This window comes from Schistocerca cancellata, chromosome 12 (assembly GCF_023864275.1).
Source record: "Schistocerca cancellata isolate TAMUIC-IGC-003103 chromosome 12, iqSchCanc2.1, whole genome shotgun sequence".
Lineage (NCBI taxonomy): Eukaryota > Metazoa > Arthropoda > Insecta > Orthoptera > Acrididae > Schistocerca > Schistocerca cancellata.
The window spans coordinates 106,289,894-106,310,992 of record NC_064637.1 but is presented as its reverse complement, the minus strand read 5'-3'; the positions used below and the strand labels follow the sequence as shown (position 1 = coordinate 106,310,992).

Below are 21,099 nucleotides of genomic sequence, written 5' to 3'. Positions count from 1 at the left end.
TGCAACAACTTTTAAATCACAGCAAAGCTGCCATTCATGATGCTTATATTTGATTGCCTCTAGCAGCAAAGCCCTGGTTTCATAAGTTTCTTTCATGTCTACTGTGTAAGCCAAAGGTACCGATGGAAATGCCTTGACTTTATGCAATAGTACTGCTTTCAGGCTTGTTTTACTGGAGTCAATAAATAGTCACCACTCCTGTGGATTATGTTGTACACCTAGCTGCATCATGTGATAAGCTTTGCATAATGTATTATTCCTATGACTTTATTTTAATTCATTATTATTTTTGCAAGTCTTATGTAATTTATGTCTAGTTCTGCTCTTGTAAACTAATTGATACCATGGTCTGTGAACATATATTACTCAAGTTGTTCTACATCCTAGCGTCATACGCATAACAGGATCTATGGAATTTGTAGATAAATAAATAAAATAAATAAATCAGGCCACTGACACCTCTACATACACACACTGAATTCTGCATATCAAAATATTGAGCGAAGGAAGCACCCCTTGATCTGAAACAGGAAATTTTTGTCCCTGGAGCTGGAATGGTTTCATTGTTGCAGTCTCGACCCCAAGAGTTCAGCTTGCTGTTTCAAAAGTTTCAGATCGCAAACTAAATTGTTCAATTCCTTTTGATTAAAGAGCTGAGGTGAAGTGTCATGATACTGCAGGCAGCACACATCTATATGTTCAATTCTTTCTGATTCATTTGACATGGTGTCTGGTTCCATGGCTTTCAAGTTACAGAGAGGAACAGGCAACCCCTAATCATAGGGCGCAGGCAAATGCACTGAACATACATGTGGATACTTCATTTTATGTCTAGTTTTGCTTGAATGTCCCAAAATATTTGTAAGACAGAAGTAACAGTCAGAATAATGATCATTAGGCTCACACCACACCATTGGAAAAGTGAATGGCATGGCTCAGTGTTTTCCTTTCAACCACTCAGTTAATGTTGTAGTACAGGTTTTGCAGGCAATATGAGGTGCAAAATTTTTATCCTGATCCCCAATAGGACAATCAAAATACAATTTATATGCCTTCTTAACCATATCAGTGAGTGATTTTCTTTGGGCTTTTGGAGTGAATTTCCCACACACATAACAAAAGTTGTTGGAGTTGTTTAGACAGCGAGATTTACTAGTTGCCATTTTCTTAATGTAAGTTTTAAACACAAAAAGTTTGCACTATCTTTCACAGAAATCACTCACTGAGGATCTCTTTTACACCACTGGATTACCACACCAGCCACACCAGCTCCCCTCTGCAAATCAAAAACAAGCAATTAAATATCAAAACAGAAGAACAACAAAAAGCGAAATACTGAATACAAAAAATAAAAAAACCTTTAAAAACTCAAAAATGGAACAAGCCAGAACATACTTGAAAAGTATATTCAGATTCTACACACCAAAATACATACTAGTTGATGTATCACATCCCAGATGCAAAATGGCTGTTGACTAGTGTTATAGGAGAAGGGGAAAAACGTATGGCAGAAGAAAAGTAAATAGTTACAAAACGTAGCAATAGATGGCACTGTAAGCATCATAATTTAATAGTGATCAACTACAAATGACAAATGAATCATGCAACAACGCCTAAGGTGTACATTTGACATTAAACTATACTACTCAGTGTGCATGGGTGTACAGGTGTGATACTGTTAGTTATGTATGCCCATTCACCACAGCGAGGTCATATCATATAGATGGGAAAAATCTCTTTTTAATTGTCCTGAGGCCAAAAACTGCATAAAAAGCATAAATCAAAATCAATCATATGATTAATTTCCGTGTGACTGGTGCAAAACATGTTCAATATGCTGTGCACCATTTTCTGCAACAAGTTGAAATTGAGAAACAGCATGTTCCACAACTGATCGAAGTGTTTCCGGGATCACATTCAGAATGTATTGCGCAATGTGTGCCTTCAGTGCAGCTAAGTTTGTAATTGGAACACTGAACATAACATCTTTCAGATAGCCCCAAAGCCAGAAGTCATACGGATTAAGATCAGGTGATTGGGACGGCCAGGTTGTAGGGAAATGGCAGTTGATAATTCTAGCATTTCTGAAGTGGCACTTCAGCAGCTGCTTAACAAGATTTTCAATGTGAGAGATGTGCCATCTTGCATAAAACCGATCCCATCCATGCACCCATGCTGTTGGAGAGCTGGCATAATGTGGTTGTTCAAAAGACACTCATAGCATTTACCAGTGACGGTACAGGTAACAGGACTGGGAGCATCTGTCTCTTTGAAAAAATATGACCCTATGATAAATGATGTTGTAAACCTGCACCACACAGTGACCTTTTCAGAATGAAGTGGTACTGGTTGATTTGCGTGTGGATTTTCTGTTGCCCATATTCCACAATTCTTTGTGTTGACATATCCTGTCAAATAGAAGTGGGCTTCATCTATCCACAAAATCTTCACGGCCAATCATTGTCCACTTCCATTTGAGCAAGAGATGATTCTAAAGCAAATGTCTTTCTTTCCAGCAGGTCAACAGGAAGCTACTCGTGCACATGGGTAATTTTTAATGGATCGCAAAGGAGGAAGCTTTGTAAGATTTTACGCACTTTGGTCATGGGCATGTCCAATGTTCGGGCAATTCTCCGGGCACTACACATTTGCACACTACCACTCATCTCCTCCTGCATTGTTGTGGCCACTGCTTCCACTGATGTTGAATCAATTTGTTTCCTCCCTCTACCAGGTTGCACATCAAAAGAACTCGTTTTTTCGAATTTCTGAATCATTTTCTCCATACCCACGGCAGCCATCAGAACTTCTGCAGAGCAAAGTGTGCACAGTCATCACTCTTGTAATACAGCTTTACAAGCAGAGCAAGATCCTGTATTGAGACAGTCATGGCGAACATCACAGATGGGAAAGGAGGAAAAGCTGTGTACCCAGAGTGTTTATACAAATTTCAATGGGTCATATGCATGACAGGTGTTTTTGTTTATGTATTCCGACACATACAGTGCCATCTATTGATCAATTTTCACACTTTTTTTTCTTCTGCCATACGTTTTCCCCCTTCTTTGGTAATATTCCGTTGCAATTTGACACCATTCTGACTAGTGGTGTTACTTGTACAGCATTTTGGAAGTTTAACTTTAATTATAATCACCCTATAGTTGCAGGTGTTACTGCAAGTAGTTAATCATTTTTTAAATATCCTTGGTTTTCCACCTCAGCAAAAATGTGTTTCATGTTATATCTCATCTTATGCATGTATGAGATCTTAATTGATTGGTGAGAGCATGGACCACAGTGCACTACTAACATAAACAAAGATAATTATCTTTTATTCTGAGCACTGATAACATTAAAAAATAATGAATACAGATCTTTCTGATAGCAGCTGACTTCACAAGTTCCTTGTTAAGCCAAAAACACAGTTACTGAATTATCCAGTTAGGCTTCACAAATGAATGATAATTTCAAAGCCCTGGCCAGCAAGTACATCGGAACACTGAACAGTAAGTACGAGAACAAGCCACAAGTGAGTGTGAGAGAAGCTATTTTCATAACTTAAATACATCTGCTGCTCGACCTCAAAGTGGGGGAAGCCTTGACGGGGCGGGGGATAGGGTCCCTTGCAAATTATTGGTGGCGGCATAACAGTCAGTGTTGAGGCAGCTCCCCTTGGTTGCAATGTCAGTTGTAAGAAAGATGGCAATGACTAGTGCCGTGCATATTTCAAAGTGCAGTTCACCAGCATTGGTCAATACTGCATTTTCCAATCCCTGTTACCCCCAGTGGTCGTGTAAATTTGTATTCTGAGGTCATGAATTCATCCAGTAGGTTCCAGTGGCACTAAGGACTGAAGATACAAAGAAGATATTCTCTAAGTTCCGTGGCGAGTGATATCATGTCACTGACCACCCTCTTACAAAAGCTATACCTCAGAAACTCAAGTTCTGACTGGTAACACACAAAATCATTTGTGCAGGATTTCACTTATTTTCAGGCATTCACAAGGGGGGAAAATGTATCATCTATAACCTATTTTATGTGCTTACTTTCATGCCCTAGTTTGCAAATGTACTTGGGAGGATGAGATGAAAATTTTATGGGAAAACTTGGCATCTTATGGTGGTGAGCTTGCTATGTTAATGTGTCATGTCCTTCTGCTTCAAGTGGAAAGAAACTGCAGATGGTGTAAGTTTAGAATCCCCACTTTTGCAAACAGCAGCAGACATCTATAGGGTGCTTCTTATTAATGTTTGAAAACCATCAAAGTGACATACACGACACTGAGACAAGTAATTTAACATAAGGCATATGGGGTCACAAATATTGGGAAATACCACAAAAATGGTTGAGAAATGTTGAACGTATGATGTCACCAGATGAAATACCTTACTGCATGTGCAGCTGTTGGACTTTGGTGTGAAGGGATGATTTGAGTTATGTTCTATTTGCATTCGAGCAAACAGTGCAAATTTCGGACACCTTTTGCAAATATGATTAAAATTATTGTCCTTGGTGTCACCAAGGAAAAGAAGTTCTTACATTGTAGCCCCTCCCGTCGGAGGTTCGAGTTCTCCCTTGGGCGTGGGTGTTGTGTTGTCCATAGTGTAAGTTAGGTTAAGTAGTGTGTAGGCTTAGGGACCGATGACCTCTGCAGTTTGGTCCCATAAGACCTTACCACAAATTTTCAAAATTTCATACATTGTAGTTCTTTCCTTTTGTCCTTTATTTTATTATTTAAAGACATTTTTAGTAAAGAAAATGTAGGTCATTTACTGGTAACAATGTAATTTGGAAACTTATATTCATTTACTTGGGATGCAATATGGTAGGTTTTTGTTGAACTGTACTTTTCAATAAACCAGCAGAAACTGTGAGACTGCTGAAAAAAATAATAAATATTACCTCAATGTAAACACTCATCTAACTCAATGAAGAAAATACTGTCTGCCAGACACAAGACTGGAACCCTGAGTTCTACATGACAGTCATGTGCATGGTCCCAGAGCCACACCAATGTGAATACTTAACTTGTGTTGGGATCATCAGGTGCTGCATGTGCGATGAGGAACATCGTGTGGTGATGTCACATGTTCAACATTTGTCATCCACTTTGGCATTATTTCCCAACATTTGCAGCCCCATTGTCTGTATTAAATTAATTGTCTCAACATCATCTACATCATTTTTAAATGTTAAAGAATCACCCTGTATATAGCAGACTTGGAAAAACCAGGACTCCAGTGTGCATCGCTGCATCTTAAATTCTGCTTTTACTATACAGGGTGTTCGTAAATTCCTGTTACAAACTTCTAAGACTTGTAAGAGGGGAATGAGTATAGGAACTGGTGCCTATAACTCTGATGCTCTGTAGCATCATTAGATGACATTTGGACATGGATTCCTATTCAAATATTCAAAATATTATGTACTCACTCCCCTCTACATGCCCTAGAAGTTTGTAACAGAAATTTCTGAACACCCTGTATAAATGATAGTGTCATCGGAAAATATATTTCTCACCCCCTCAAAAGAGCACTTATCTCTTTAGAGTGATGCAGGTTGTGGAGAACTGGTACATTGCAGCTATGTGACCCTCCACTGTTGATCTGCAATGATGTGTATATACCAGTTTATTGTATAGGATCAGCACAGTAAGATCCGTCGATGTGGATATGTGACAGAATGGCAGAAAGGAGCTATGTTTTGGACATGTCGGTAACCACAATGTGAATGAAGTTGCTCAGTTTGTTGGTGTATCAGTGCAGACTGGCCAGTGTGTCTACAAGGAATGGTGTACCACTCAAAGCTGTGCAATAAGGTGTAATAAAAGAGTTAATAAAAGGTACTAAAAGTGACCAGAGATCACTGCCACACCTCGTAAAGTTCATAGCATTTTTCCATAAGTTCAATAAACATGACAGATACATGTAACAAAGACTTCAGTCATCAGTAGTATAGTGTCTTCACTATTTACAACTGTCTGCCATTGCTGGGGTAACTTTTCTTATTCCGTGACTGTAGAAATCCTGTGGTTTTGAGATGAAGAACTAAGCCATGTACGGAGCACATTTTCATTTGGAAGCGACGTTCATTGAAGGTTTTCAATACAGAGTGGAAAAAGTGAAAATTGAGGGCACGAGATCAGGCAAAAAAGGTGGTTGCAGAATGACTTCCCAACCCAACTCCAGTATAGTGTTTTTTGTCAGTCTAGCAGAATGTTGGTTGGCATTATAATGAAGTAGCATCACTTCACACAGTCTTCCTGGTTATTGTTCTTGGACTGTGTGTGAAAGACATCTCAGTTGTTGAGAAGAAATGTCAGCAGTTATAGTTACACCTTGGGGAAGCTATTCGTACTACAACACAATATCACTGTTCCACCAGATGCATAACATTATCTTCTCTGGATGCACACAGGTCCTTGTACAGGAAGTTGCTGGTTTCTTTGAACTCAGCAATTCCTTTCTTTTCCCTACATTAGTATAAAGACACTATTTCTTGTTGCCAATAATGATACAGGATAAGAACAGTCAGTGTCGTTCATGAGCCATTTGATGACAAGCAAGTGAGTTGTACATACGGCCACCTGCTCGTTATGATTTTGGCTGCGAGCATGTGATACCCATACTCCAAATTTTTGAACCTTCCCCAAATGTGGCATGATGGTGAAATGATCACAGTTCATAACATTTGGCAATTCTTGAATACACAGACATGTATCATTGCAGATTAATGCATTTAAATGATGTCCGCAAAACCCTGAAGGTGAGAGTCACTGATGTCAAAAAGGTCCTCCTTAAAATGGGAAAACTATTTTCCCGCCATGCTCTGTCCAATGGCATTATCCGCATACATGGCACTAATGTTTTTTGGCTGGCCTCACTGCTGTCACCTCTCTACTGAACTCAAACAGAAGAATATGCCAAAAATGTTCCAATTCCTCCACTCGGCTCTCCATTTTCTAGCAACTACAGCTATACCCAGTGTCTCCAGATGGCAAAATGTTAATACATAAGCTTGGAAACAGTGAACTACAAATAAAAAATGACAATTGGTAAATAAATCATAACAACCTGAATACCAACATGCAAAACAAAATTGTTATGAACTTATGCACCATCCTTAATAATATGGTGTGAGAAAAGTATTCATAAGAAGATACTAACTGGCAGTGACTGGAGACCAGTGACACACCTTGTAAATTATAGTCAGTTTCAAACTCAATATGAATTTGTTGCTGTCAGGGAATGCAGGTCCACCACAACCAGTTTCTGAGTGAACATTGTGAAGGAACCCACATGAAATGGACATCTGCATACAGGTATCTCACAAAAGGCCACTGCTCAGGGGTACTGACAAAGCCTTACCTCTTCAGTGGGCCAAAGAACACACAAGCTAGACAGTACCTTGCTGGAAGGGTCAAGTGTGATGCGAAAAGCTGCAAATATGTCTCTTTGGAATGTTGCACCAACAGCCCAAAGAGGCATTTAACATGTAGAGTATAATTTAGGTCAGGTGATTCTGTGATATTTTGGGGATGTTTTTTGTACCATGACTTGGACCTGAGGGGGCTCTCCTGGGATCTGTAAGGCTTCAGCCCCTGGTTTGGTGTAGATACATTGGTGGCATCTTCGCCATTTGGACTTATCATGAGGCTGACCTGTTAAAATTCTTAAAATCTGTAAATGCATTCTCCAATTTAATTTCACAGGGTCCTATTCAGAATCCTGTGGCTCTTTCCTTGATGTTGCCCTGATCCTCACTGAGGCTCAGCTACAGATTTCTGTTCACATTAAACTGACAAACAAACAATAGTACTTACATTTTGACACTTGCCATCCTTTCTGCATCAAACATTCCTTCTCAAACAGCCTTGGCATTAGAAGATAAGACATTTGTTCAAATGCTCTTTATAGTGATACACTCCCATTCTCACCTTAGCCTCCACTGGACATAATTAAACCACCAGCCTAGTTCAAAAGCAGATCTCCTGGGCCATCATGTCCAGTCCTAATATTGGTGATATTTCCAAAAAACAACTTATGGGTACACACCCAGTATATCCAAATCTTGACCCTATTAATCAGCTTTTTTGACAAGGCTATGACTTCCTAAAATCATGCCATGAAATGAGATCTGTTCAGTCTGACATTTTGCCGTCCACACCTAGAACAGTCTCTCGTCGCCCTTCCAATATCAGCAATAGCTTTGTCAGACTGTATGCTCTTTCTGTTCCTGTTTTCCTACTCTATGGCTCCTACCCCTGTGACTGTCCACACTGCAAGACTTTCTCAAGGCACCCTCCTTCCACCACCTACACCAGCCCTGTAACTGGCAAAATATATACTATCAAAGGGAGAGCCACTGTAAACATGGTTCGGCCTTTTACATTAGCATGACTACCTCCAAATTTTCAATTAGGATGAAAGGGCATAGGCAGAGGTTGTATACCGGCAATACCAATATTCTGTTGCATAACATGGTCTAACACTTGACCATCATCACCTCAGTGCCTGTTCACTACATGTTCTATTTGGAGTCCTCCCCCAGACACAAGTTTCTCAGAACTTCATAGGTGGGAACTGGCATTACAGTGTGTTGTCAGTTCTTGCCACCCACCTGGTCTTGTTGTTTGTTGTTGTTGTTGTCTTCAGTCCTGAGACTGATTTGATGCAGCTCTCCATGCTACTCTATCCTGTGCAAGCTTCTTCATCTCCCAGTACTTACTGCAACCTACATCCATCTGAATCTGCTTAGTGTATTCATCTCTTGGTCCCTCTCTACGATTTTTACCCTCCACACTGCCCTCCAATGCTAAATTTGTGATCCCTTGATGCCTCAGAACATGTCCTACCAACCGGTCCCTTCTTCTTGTCAAGTTGTGCCACAAACTCCTCTTCTCCCCAATTCTATTCAATACCTCCTCATTAGTTATGTGATCTACCTATCTAATCTTCAGCATTCTTCTGTAGCACCACATTTCAAAAGCTTCTATTCTCTTCTTGTCCAAACTATTTATCGTCCATGTTCCACTTCCATACATGGCTACAATCCATACAAATACTTTCAGAAACGACTTCCTGACACTTAAATACATACTCGATGTTAACAAATTTCTCTTCTTCAGAAACGCTTTCCTTGCCATTGCCAGTCTACATTTTATATCCTCTCTACTTCAACCATCATCAGTTATTTTGCTCCCCAAATAGCAAAACTCCTTTACTACTTTAAGTGTCTCATTTCCTAATCTAATTCCCTCAGCATCACCAGACTTAATTCGACTACATTCCATTATCCTCGTTTTGCTTTTGTTGATGTTCATCTTATATCCTCCTTTTAAGACACTGTCCATTCCGTTCAACTGCTCTTCCAAGTCCTTTGCTGTCTCTGACAGAATTACAATGTCATCGGCAAACCTCAATGTTTTTATTTCTTCTCCATGGACTTTAATACCTAATCCGAATTTTTCTTTTGTTTCCTTCACTGCTTGCTCAATATACAGATTGAATAACATTGGGTACAGGCTACAACCCTGTCTCACTCCCTTCCCAACTGCTGCTTCCCTTTTATGCCCCTCGACTCTTATGACTGCCATCTGGTTTCTGTACAAATTGTAAATAGCCTTTCGCTCCCTGTATTTTACCCCTGCCACCTTCAGAATTTGAAAGAGAGTATTCCAATCAACATTGTCAAAAGCTTACTCTAAGTCTACAAATGCTAGAAATGTAGGTTTGCCTTTCCTCAATCTATTTTCTAAGATAAGTCATAGGGTCAGCATTGCCTCATGTGTTCCAACATTTCTGTGGAATCCAAACTGATCTTCGCCGAGGTCGACTTCTACCAGTTTTTCCATTCGTCTGTAAAGAATATGTGTTAGTATTTTGCAGCTGTGGCTTATTAAGCTGATAGTTCGGTAATTTTCACATCTGTCAACACCTTCTTTCTTTGGGATTGGAATTATTATATTTTTCTTGAAGTCTGAGGGTATTTCGCCTGTCTCATACATCTTGCTCACCAGATAGTAGAGTTTTGTCAGGACTGGCTCTCCCAAGGCCGTCAGTAGTTCTAATGGAATGTTGTCTACTCCTGGGGCCTTGTTTCACCTCAGGTCTTTGAGTGCTCTGTCAAACTCTTCACGCAGTATCATATCTCCCATTTCATCTTCACCTACATCCTCTTCCATTTCCATAATATTGTACTCAAGTACATCGCCCTTGTATAGACTCTCCATATACTCCTTCCACCTTTCTGCTTTCCCTTCTTTGCTTAGAACTGGGTTTTCATCTGAGCTCTTGATATTTATACAATTGGCTCTCTTTTCTCCAAAGGTCTCTTTAATTTTCCTGTAGGCAGTATCTATCTTACCCCTAGTGAGATAAGCCTCTACATCCTTACATTTGTCCTCTAGCCATCCCTGCTTAGCCATTTTGCACTTCCTGTCTATCTCATTTTTGAGATGTTTGTATTCCCTTTTGCCTGCTTCATTTACTGTGTTTTTATATTCTCTCCTTTCATCAATTAAATTCAATATTTCTTCTGTTACCCGAGGTTTTCTACTAGCCACCTGGTCTTCATTTAAGTTAATTTATTCAGTCTCCACATTTCTTCTCAGTAACTATTCCTTTCTTCACTTCCTTGTAGTTTTCTGCGTCTTTTATTTTCTGTCCTGTCTATTTTTCTTTTTCAGTCCCCTCCCCCCACCTCTGCCACATGCAATGCACTTAGCTTTCTGCTCTTATTAACTCATGTATGATGTTTTAGCAGTAATCTCTGTCTTTCTTATTATCATCCTATCTTCCACCCTTAAGCTCACAGGTTTTCAAATTTCTCCTGGTGCAGTCCCCAACAATCAGTTTTTCCTTCTCATCCCGTACAGAAAGTCTCCCCTGACCCAAGGTTCAGGCTGACTTTTCCAAAATCACCCCTTTTCCTACATCTCACCAGTTCATTTCCTTCACCCCTCTTCCTTCCTCTTCAGTCCTTCTGCCAGAACAAGGAGCCACTGGCTCTGAATGTTTGCAAATTTCAGTATTTTTATATGCGTGTTCTCCTACTGAAGCTATGTGAGTAGATTTTTTTATCCATCCAATTAAATTATATTTTCAAAAATTGATTGTTTTCACCAAAATACATCCATACTCCCCAAGCCACCATATGGCGCATGGCGGCGACTACCTCTTACCATGACTAGTCATTTTGTCTCGTGTTCCATTCACATATAGAGCAAGAAAAAAGCGACTGTCTGTATGCTTCCATATGGGACCTAATTTCTCTTGTCTTATCTTCATAGGCCTTACACAAAATATATATTGGTGACAGTAGAATAATACTGCAGTCAACTTCAAATGCCGGTTCTCCAAGGTGACTATGCTGCAGACGCTCATGTGTTCTGCGACGACAACAGTTATGACTACTGGGCCATATGCAAACATTCCCATTTTGACAAACACTGAGGCACTCTTTTAAATCTTGACTTATCTGATAAATCATGTGATGTATGGTTTCTTGATATAACGAGAATTCAGTCTAATTCACTCTGATTTGCGTATCCTCTACAGATGTGCCCTGTATTCCCTTACTTACTCTCAAACTTCCTCAATTGGCCTGTCTGTTTCTAGTGGACTCTAAACTTGTGTACTCCCAACAGATATACCTGGCATTTCCTCACTCATGCCCAAACTCCCATCTGCTGGCATGTTGGTTTCCATATCTACCAACCTCCTAGACCTCAGCTGCATAGAAAACATGACCACATACAAAAAGTGCTCCACAGAATGAAATGACGCAGACAATATGACACTGATGGCGGCACTGGTATCTGTGAACAGAACAATGAAAATTTGTAACAGTGTACTTATGACAACACGCTACACATTCTAAAACTACTTCACAAAATATGGTGGAGGTTGTGGGAACCAAAAGTAAATACACCAGCTAACATGATGTCTACTTCATACTGCACATGTGCAACACATTCAGCACACACAATCACACCATCTGTGAACTTGACATCACATACACAGGATTAGCATATTCTAGTAGAGGTATGGGAAGTTAATGCTTCCTGATTTGTGTCTGAAAATTTAGAAGTCCTTACACTAGCAAAAATGTGAAAATCAAATCAAATTGAAATCCCGTGCTGGGCACCAAGAATCCAGTGAATTGAGAATTCTACAGTCCCTTGCATAAAATGACATGCAGATTATTAATTATGTTGCACCATGTCAGGAGGCAATAATTAAGTGACATCAATAATTATGTCAAATCAAACAGCAAAAGGTTATGAGATTAAGAGACTGATAACCAAATGGAATAGATTGTTTAGATGATTAAAACATGAAATATTAGCTCTTATTAAGCACTTTTTCTGCATAAAATTACAGATCTCGGGGTTGAAATGACTGGGCATGGATACGATTCAGTTATTAAGGGGCAGGAGGAGGGGGTGAATCACCCCACCATTCTCTGTGGTCATTCGTCTCGTGGTGATATTGGCAGTAGAGGCTGGGTCAGTGTGGTGCATCACATCCTAACAGAAACATCTTGCTGTCAGCTCTTATCGATGAAGCCCATGGAGCGGTCACCACCTTTACTGCTCATGACTGGTTGCCTTTGCCAAAACAGTGATATCACATTGTCAGGAGCTGGATGTCAGGCAAGGAAACTAAAATGCTGAGTTGAGTGTTTCTTTCCCGAGCACCAGATCATATGGATTTGTCCATTTACCTGGAAAAGGAAAAGAATAAGTTACTAAGTAATGGTGAACATTAAGATGGGAGTCAGCATCAGATACAAAGTCGCTGGATGGAAGAGCCCCATATCCTCTTGTTTCTGTGCTGTCTCACTGCCTCTGTCTTTACTTCTCACCACCCTCATAAGCTCACTGACTTCTCGAATTTTTCCTCCTCTCTGTGTTGTTTTTGATGGACTAAATTTGCAATGTCGCTCAATGACTGAAAGCTATGTCATGACAATGCCTCCCAGTGTAGAGTAGACTTTTCTATCTTATGTGGGCCGATGCGTGACTCAAGAATTGGCATCATTCTCATGTTTTCACTGTCAAGACTGTTACCAGTGTTGGTTGCGCATTGTGTCAATGTTTTTCTGCATTCCTTAATTGCTGTGAAAACAGCCACACAACATTTATATGTAACGACTATCTCTGCATGAGGCCTGGACAGTCTTATGTTTGTGGATTGTTTAAGAATCTGCTGGCATTTGTAATTTATAAGCAACCTCCTTACTGTCACAAAAAAAGGGCTGACTTATTCTACGGTTCTTTAGTTTCACATGTCTTCTTGTGCAATTTCTTGGTGATTTGTGTCTGCACTCAATCCCAGTGCCTCCAGGAGTACATTTACATCTACATCTACATACATACTCCGGATTCCACCATACGGTGCGTGGTGGAGGGTACCTTGTACCACAACTAGCATCTTCTCTCCCTGTTCCACTCCCAAACAGAACTAGGGAAAAATGACTGCCTATATGCCTCTGTACGAGCCCTAATCTCTCTTATGTTATCTTTGTGGTCTTTCTGCAAAATATAAGTTGGCGGCAGCAAAATTGTACTGCAGTCAGCCTCAAATGCTGGTTTTCTAAATTTCCTCAGTAGCGATTTACGAAAAGAACGCCTCCTTTCCTCCAGAGACACCCACCCGAGTTCCTGAAGCATTTCCATAACACTCACGTGATGATCAAACCTACCAGTAACAAATCTAGCATCGTGCCTCTGAATTGCTTCTATGCCCTCTCTCAATCCGACCTGATAGGGATCCCAAAAGCTCAAGCAGTACTCTAGAATAGGTCGTATTAGTGTTTTATAAGTGGTCTCCTTTACAGGTGAACCACATCTTCCCAAAATTCTACCAATGAACCAAAGACGACTATCCGCCTTCCCCACAACTGCCATTACATGCTTGTCCCACTTCATATCGCTCTGCAATGTTACAACCAATCGATGTGACTGTGACTGTGTCAAGTGCTACACTACTAATGGAGTATTCAAACATTACGAGATTCTTTTTCCTGTTCATCTGCATTAATTTACATTTATCTATATTTAGAGTTAGCTGCCATTCTTTACACCAATCACAAATCCTGTCCAAGTCATCTTGTATCCTCCTACAGTCACTCAATGACGACACCTTCCCGTACACCACAGCATCATCAGTCATCGGCACGTGTCTCACTTTTTAAGGCGGTGAAAATGGCCACCATCAGGCAGAAGTTTCATACACCTCTAGGTATGCATTCTTGACACTTTTCTGTTTGCATTCTATTTTAGTGCCTGCATAGGTTCCCAGTTATCTGCATGTTTTGCATTGTCTGCCAGGTTCTTTGCAAGATCTCCATTTTTAAATGAGACGAGGGCATCCATCAGGCTATCCCCTGCAAGTTTGCATAATGCGTCTGGAAATCCCTGTATGAGGTCTGGCTTTTGTCTCAACATGGGCTGCTGGCTCTGTGAATCAGCAAAAGTAGCCCCCAGTGGAGATATCACAAGTTCTTCATGGGAGGACAGACTGCCATTTTCTTCTTCATCATTCTGACTTGTCCGACCACAGTGGAAGTGACTGTAACTGCTGACCACAATGATGCACTGTTGCACTGTTGGTGTACACTTCTACCAACTTGGCGCAGATTGATGCTTCATTGCTCCCATTCAGATGTAGATAACAAGTTACCAGGCACTACTCCACTATATACTGAGGTGACAAGAGTCACGGGATAGCAATATGCACATAAACAGGTGGCGGTAGTATCGCGTAAACAAGGTATAAAAGCAAGTGCATTGACAGAGCTGTCGGTTGTACTCAGGTGATTCATGTGAAAAGGTACCCAACATGATTATTGCTGCATGATGGAAATTAACGGATTCTGAATGTGGAATGGTAGTTGGAGCTAAACACATGAGACTTTCCAGTTTGGAAATTGTTAGGGAATTCAATATTCCGAGATCCACAGTGTCAAGAATGTGCCATGAATATCAAATTCCAGGCGTTACCTCGCAACACGGACAATTCAGTGGCTGACGACCTTCACTTTGTAAGGTAACAGGGGATAATATGGAGCTCCTTCAAGTAGTTCGTAATTTAAATTTAAAGCACAGCAGCAGGAATAATATGTTGGGCAAAATAGACTGTGAAATACTTGTTTTGTGTTTTGATGGGCATTGAAGTTCCATTGCATAGTGTTTTGTCTTTCTTTTAATTGCAATGAATTATAAAATTGTGCTGATAATTGTGTATAAAATTATATAATGTATTTAGGTTTAAGTATTTAAATCTTATAAAAATTATAAACAAATTGTGGCCATGTTTAGGGATTATTTTGACTAATGTAATGTCATGTGACCCGACTCAGGACTGTGGATATGAGCGAGAAAATTGGGGTCTTTGGTGGTTGACCATTGTGGTGGTAAGTTGGGAGCGGCAAAGTGCCGCGAGTGTAAGCATGGATGCCAGTGTATGTGAAGGAACAACGTGAAAGTGTGAGACAATAAACAGTGTACAAATTGCACCGATTATTATTTATACAGATTGGATTTATTTGTGAGCTTAAAATTGCATGGTGACAAGGTTAAAGCATTTCTTTTGAATAAATAAGATTCAATCTGAACGTGTATAGTTCAATTCACTGTTGTTCAAAAGCTAGCCAGTAGATGACTCAATAGTAGGGGTGCAAATGCAACCGTGCACTACCAGCCCCCTTTGCAGATGAGCCACGTGAAAAAATAGGTAGTGAACGACTGAGAGCATGCAGCATTTGTGTAGAATTGACAGTGCTAACAGACAAGTAACACTGTATGGAATAACCACAGAAATCAATGTATGCCATATGACGAAGGTATCCATAAGAGCAGTGCAGTGAAATTTGCCATTAATGGGCTATGGCAGCAGATGACCGTTGCAATACCTTTTCTAACAGCATGACATTGCCTGCACTGCCTCTCCTGGGATGGTGACCATACCATTCGGACTCTAGATGACCATAAAACTGTGGCCTGGTCAGATGACTCGCAATTTCAGTTATTAAGAGCTAGTGGTAGCATTCGAGTGTGGTGCAGACCCAGTGCAGCCATGGACACAGTTGTCAAAGAGGTACTGTGCAATTTGTAGCCATTCATGGACTTCATGTTGCCAAAAAATGATGGAATTTTCATGGATGACAAAGCGTCATGTCACCAAGGCACAACTGTTTGCAAATGGTATGAAGAACATTCTGGACAGTTTGAGTGAATGATTTTTCCATCCAGGTCTCCCTACATGAATCCCATTGAACATTTATGGGACGCAGTTGAGAGGTCAGTTCCTGTACAGTATGCTGCACTGGCAATACTTTCACAATTATGGATGGGTGTAGAAGTGGCATGGCTGAATATTATTGCTGGGGACTTCCAACAACTTGTTGAGTTCATGCTATGCCGAGTTGCTGCAAGATACCAGGCAGTAGGAAGTCTGACATGATATTAGTTTTTCACCTCAGTGTAAAGTGGAGTATTTGCAATAACTTGTTGGCTACATTATTTTGTTTTGGCTCCTGTAGTGGGATACTACATCACTGTGCCATGGGTATTTCATGGTGTACAAGGACTGCAGACATGTGCTTGCGAACAAACAAAGAATTAATTATGCAACTTGATTTTTAAAGGTGATAATTAAAACTTTACTACTGTCCATCATTGCCTTCACAAGATAGCAAATGTAAATGTAGTGTGACTAGGGCCTCCCGTCAGGTAGACCGTTTGCAGAGTGCAAGTCTTTCGATTTGATGCCACTTCAGCGGCTTGTGCATCAATGGGGATGAAATGATGATGATTAGGACAACACAACACCCAGTCCCTGGGGAGAGAAAATCTCCGACCCAGCCAGGAATCGAATCCGGGTCCTTAGGATTGACATCTGTTGCACTGACCATTCAGCTAGTGGGGGCAGACACAAGATAGTCATATCATAACTACTTTCTTCTGGAGCATAAATGCCCCATCCCTGTAAACTGGTGAAATCACCTGCTACAAAAAGGAAGACCATTAGCACCCCTACAGAATCTCTCCCTTTTGTGAAACACATAATTCCTTATTTAGAAAAAAAAAAGTTAGTAACAGAAAGGCAAATTTGTCATTCATTCACACTATGATTGCAGTTGGCTTTTGGGGGAGTGGAGGCAGAATGAATCTGTCCTGCCAGTGAGGGACCATGGCCGTATGTTCCAGATCACCATAGTGATTTCATTTTGCACTTACCTCGTGAATCATTTGATTATCTGATATTATGTGGGTTGAGTATTATTTTTTTGAATGCTTTTAAACAGTAGAACATTTCCTTTTGTTGTTTGACCTTCAAAACATAGTGTACTGAGATCTGTGACCTGTTAGCACCAGTTCGTACACTAAATGAAACACACTGTGTAAAATTCCTTGTAGTTCAGTTGGGGAATGAGATAAAATATGTTCAACACACAGATGAAATAATCAAGGAGCTAATTGCACTGTAATATGCCATTAGAAACATCTCTCATTGTGGTGATGTGAAGACTGGTGCATTGGCTTATTTTGTGTTGGTTTTCTACCCTTTCTGTTATGGAATTATCTTCTGGGTCTTTGTACCTAAAGTAAATGAAGTGTTTATTCAGCAGAAGCAGCCAGTAAGAATGTTGCATAAAGTGCAGAAGTCTTCTTGAGGATCTTAGAATTCTTATACTAACTTCTCAATTCATCTATTATTGATAATAAAAATTGGTTTCAGCTGATTTGTGATCTATACAGTCATATGACACAAGAAACAAAAATAATTTTCATGTAGATTTTGCCTCCTCATTTTGGGGTTCGGAATAGATATATGTACTCTATCAGGAAGATACTTGACAAGCTCCGTCCAACATAAAGCAAGAAGCTTGAATCATGTCCAATTTAAAAATTTAAAAAAAAAAAAATTAAAAAAAGTCACTAGCCACTTTTTCTAAAATTAGTGGATTATTTAGATTCAGGGATTGAAAAGTTGTAACTACTTGGCAAGTAGCAGTGTTCATTATAAAGCACCATGATAATTGGAAATGCACTGTAAATGAGACATGGTATTCGCATATATAGGGAAACATTGACTTGGAAAAATAACATTATAATCAAATAACATTAAGCTACTAACTGGAGATAAAGAGCACCCAGATAGTAAAACTGAGGAGATGGCAGGTTTTTTCAGAGTAGCAGATTTCTAACTAATTTACTGGATTAAATGTAGATGGTATAAGTACAAATGTCATTAAGCAGTATAGTGATAGTTTGTTGTTGCAAAGGACATGCTGTCCAGAATTGGTATGCCAATTGGGCAAAATGAGTGTGACCATTGAAGCAGTTATCCCACCGATGGACTAGGTTGAAGATACACAGTTGGTAAAACATTGTGTCCTGCTGCATGAAGAAATCCATAACTGCCTGCTGTACATCCTCTTCCAACAGGAATTATCAACACTTCAAGTCTTTTTAAGGACTGAGGTTGTGGTAATCATGTGGGGAGAGATGTGTTACTATAACTTCTGCATTATGAGACTTGTGATACAGGGGCATAATGTGTCAAGTTGCAACCAGCACAGAACTTGGCACACCATTCCATAATGGTGATTTTTGACAGACATGCTGATCCATGCATGTTCTTCATTCTCTGGTGTATTTCTACTGGTTTTTGTCATTTGACAGCCAAGAAAAGAAAATGTTGGTCCTGTTTGGGAACATTTGTTAATAACATCATCATTGTTAACTTTTCTGCATTAGTGTTTGCACATTGGAAGGACTTAGATGCCACGCTAATCCCTTGGCTGCATGTCAGTGTTTCATCAGAGTTGCACAGTGTTGCACATGCATTGTGGCAACTCCCTCAAATGGAAACTTTTTGATTACCTCTTATAGTTTAGTATACAGATTAAGTTTATTGTCTTTTGCTAAAGTGTAGTCTGACTCGATCCACATCCTCGAATGTTCTCCTTCTGGATGGGGTCTATGGAACATTATTAATGAATGACTGACAGAGTGTGTTACTGAATGAAAATGGTAGTTACCAGTGATCTTGTTTTAGGTACACCTGTCGTTATTGACAACATTCGTACCAGGTCCTCAGAAGCACTGTTAGATGCAGCAGATGTAGTAACACAGCGAAAGTGGGAAAGAAGACCAGCATATCAAGGAAAACTGATGCCCGCCGTTATGGAATCGTGGGCTGCACCAGAGAACGGTAATCACTGTCTACCGTACTAAAGTTTCCACAACAGTTACTTTGCACTGGAAGTATGTCATTACTTGTATTTAAACAACTTCCACACATGTGGTTACGAAGGCTTTCCCGGTGTAATAATTGATAATATTCTTCTCGTGTATGCAGCCGGATCATAACGTCTTCATGACACAATATTTCCGCGGTCCAACTGGCCGCCATCTTCAGGTGAGAGTGCTGGTGCACGATCTCGCCGGAACTGACTTCCTAGCGCAAGCTGCGGCCCCTATATAGGCCACAGAAGACCCACAACGCGTGCGCGAGAAGGTGCCGTAACTGCCCTCTAGCGCAGTAAACATACGGCGCCGCCAGTGGTGGAAATAGGTGAAATCAAGATATCGCTGTCAAAAATTAAAAAATTTTTTATTCCAACGATCGAAACACAGACCGTTGTTTTTTGATGTCAGATAACACCGGGTCCCAAGTCTTACTTAAAAGATAGCCCTTGTCTCTATTAACAAGATTGTCAGATAAACGAATCTCTATGGATTCTTTTAAAACACAGTCCCAATAGCGAGATGCAGGGCAACCATTTGTGTCTTGTCATAAACCATTCTGTGTCCCTCGGTGAGACAGTGCTCCACCACCGCAGATTTCTCAGGTTGAAGCAGCCGTGTGTGCCGCTGATGCTCAACACATCGGTCCTGAATGGTCCGGATTGTCTGCCCAATATAAGCCTTCCCACAGTGGCAAGGGATCTTGTACACACCGGGCTTCCTCATACCCAAGTCATCCTTTACAGAGCCAAGGAGCACTCTAATCTTGGCTGGCGGACGAAAAATACTTTTGATATGGTATCTTTTCAGAATTCTTCCTATCTTCGAGGAAATGCTCCCAGCAAAAGGCAGAAAAACCACCGATTTGCTGGTATCTTCTGGTGGTTCAGGCGAAGGTCCAAACTGGAAAGCACGACAGATCTGTTTATCTGTATAGCCATTCTGCTTGAACACAACCTTAAGATGGTCCAATTCTTGTGTCAAGCTTTCTCCATCTGAAATGGCATAAGCTCTTCTCACCAACGTCCGCAGGACCCCCGTACGCTGGAACGATGGATGACAGCTAGAAGCATGCAGGTAACGGTCCGTGTGTGTAGGCTTTCGATAAACACTGTGTCCCAGTGTCCCATTATCCTTTCTGTACACCAGAACATCCAGAAACGGAAGCTTTCCATCACTTTCTACCTCCATGGTAAACTTGATGCTAGGATGCAGGGAATTAAAATGATCTAGGAGGCGGTCAAGAGCTTCTCTCCCATGAGGCCACACCATAAACGTATCGTCAACGTACCTCCAGAAACAAGTTGGTTTTAAGGACGCCGTCTTCAGCGCCATGTCCTCAAAATCTTCCATAAAAAGATTGGCGACTATTGGGGACAATGGGCACGCCATAGCCACTCCGTCAGTCCGTTCAAAATATTTGTCATTAAATAAAAAGTACGTCGACATCAGCACGTGGTGACAAAGCCTGGTTGTTTCCTCACCCAGTTTCTCACCAATTAATTGCAAGGATTCTTCCAGAGGAACCCGCGTAAAAAGCGACACGACATCAAAGCTCACAAGTAAATCTGAGGGACTAAGAGACAAGGACTTCAATCTCTGAATAATGAATGGTTTATGACAAGACACAAATGGTTGCCCCTGCATCTCGCTATTGGGACTGTGTTTTAAAAGAATCCATAGAGATTCGTTTATCTGACAATCTTATTAATAGAGACAAGGGCTATCTTTTAAGTAAGACTTGGGACCCGGTGTTATCTGACATCAAAAAACAACGGTCTGTGTTTCGATCGTCGGAATAAAAATTTTTTAATTTTTGACAGCGATATCTCGAT

The 21,099-nt window shown here is 40.5% G+C and overlaps 1 protein-coding gene across 1 annotated transcript in view; it reads left to right on the top strand.

Annotated features, from left to right (window-relative positions):
* LOC126109493 (uncharacterized) overlaps nt 1-21,099 on the top strand; it is a 283,321-nt gene that overhangs the window by 203,375 nt on the left and 58,847 nt on the right. The window contains exon 8 of the mRNA XM_049914518.1: nt 19,074-19,229. Within this exon, the coding sequence (XP_049770475.1) occupies nt 19,074-19,229 (156 nt within the window). The remainder of the gene's footprint in view (nt 1-19,073; nt 19,230-21,099) is intronic.